Source organism: Penaeus monodon, chromosome 23, assembly GCF_015228065.2.
Source record: "Penaeus monodon isolate SGIC_2016 chromosome 23, NSTDA_Pmon_1, whole genome shotgun sequence".
Lineage (NCBI taxonomy): Eukaryota > Metazoa > Arthropoda > Malacostraca > Decapoda > Penaeidae > Penaeus > Penaeus monodon.
The window spans coordinates 20,159,342-20,160,628 of NC_051408.1; the positions used below are offsets into that span (position 1 = coordinate 20,159,342).

The following is a 1,287-nucleotide window of genomic DNA, read 5'->3' on the forward strand; positions in this document are numbered from 1 at the left end:
TGACACCTATATCCACCGGGTAAGCTTCAAAGACCAAATTACCTTGACCTTTTCTTAACTTTCTCCACTATTGGTATTACTATTTTTATTATAAATCTACTTTAAACAAAACAATACATGTCTTGAAACATTTTCTTTAATCACTGATACATATTCCATTTAAGCACCATTTTAATATGAAAATTAGCTGACCATACAGATTCATTTATTTTTCAAAAATGAATATTTTCTTTCATAAATTCACTTTAAATATCTCTTTATCATAATGACATATTTCTTACTGTGAGAAATTTGCTTTCTTATACAGAGACTTTTCATATCACATAAAATCGGCCTATATATGTACATCCATTTCCAGCTACTTTTCAAATCAAATTTGTAATCCTTCACATCTGCATTGAGGCGGCATCAAGGATTAGATACAGATTTAGACTAAATAGCAACATTCTCTAACTTGCTTAAGATAACACATTTTTAGGATTCAGTCCACTCTTTGTCAAGTATTTCAAGCAAACAAAACAATTCAATTCTAACACATAATATAGGAGATGAAGTCATACATTATCAAGTTGGGATATGAAAAATGCTCCTAATTTTTTCATCTTCAGATTATCTCCCATTACCAATCCTTTTTCTTTATCACAATGATAAACAATCACTCAAGCAGTCATGCAGAATGACATCAGTCATTGTATGCGATTATTTTGCATAAAAAAGGGACAAGAGAAAAAGAGAGATGAAGAAAAAAAAAGAAAAGAAAAGAAAAAAAAAAGAAGAAAAAGAAGATATAGGAACTGCTGTGCTGTGGTCCTCACCTCCTTGGGAGCGGAAGTCCATCGTGCAAGAATACTTCATCTCAGCCGGATCCAAGGCAGTGGCTCCCTCCATGGTCTGGATGCCAGGTGGAGGATAATGGCCTCCATAGCCTCCGACATCTCCAACACCTGCACTGCTGCCACCTCCCATGCCACCAGTTGCTCCTGATTTCAAAAGAAATATAATGTTTATTATATCAATCATGTAAATCATTCTAAGAAAGCTAAAGTTTCATACCATGTTCAGAATCAAATTCTAATATAAAAGCTGGAGAGGGAATCTTATAAATTACTTTACTTCTATTCTTGTTAAACGATTTGTCATAGTATCTGGCCATTTTTAAATTTCTATAAATGTCATATAATGATGTTCCCCAATTGTGCATGGAAAATAAAAAGTAAATTCTCAAGCTGAAAGCCACTTGCTCCATGTACTTATTTCCTTACATCCTATATTTTTTTTTTACTGCCA

The 1,287-nt window shown here is 33.0% G+C and overlaps 2 protein-coding genes across 3 annotated transcripts in view; one reads left to right on the plus strand and one right to left on the minus strand.

Annotated features, from left to right (window-relative positions):
• LOC119588170 overlaps positions 1 to 1,287 on the plus strand; it is a gene marked incomplete at its 5' end in the record, with an annotated part of 23,637 nt that overhangs the window by 8,790 nt on the left and 13,560 nt on the right. Inside the window, 1 exon segment of the mRNA XM_037936874.1 lies at positions 827 to 973. Coding sequence (XP_037792802.1) covers positions 827 to 973 — 147 coding nt within the window.
• LOC119587880 overlaps positions 7 to 1,287 on the minus strand; it is a 5,683-nt gene continuing 4,402 nt past the window's right edge. For both annotated transcript variants that reach the window (XM_037936586.1, XM_037936585.1), the window contains one exon: positions 7 to 980. In XM_037936586.1, coding sequence (XP_037792514.1) covers positions 700 to 980 — 281 coding nt within the window. In that variant the 3' untranslated portion in view covers positions 7 to 699. The remainder of the gene's footprint in view (positions 981 to 1,287) is intronic.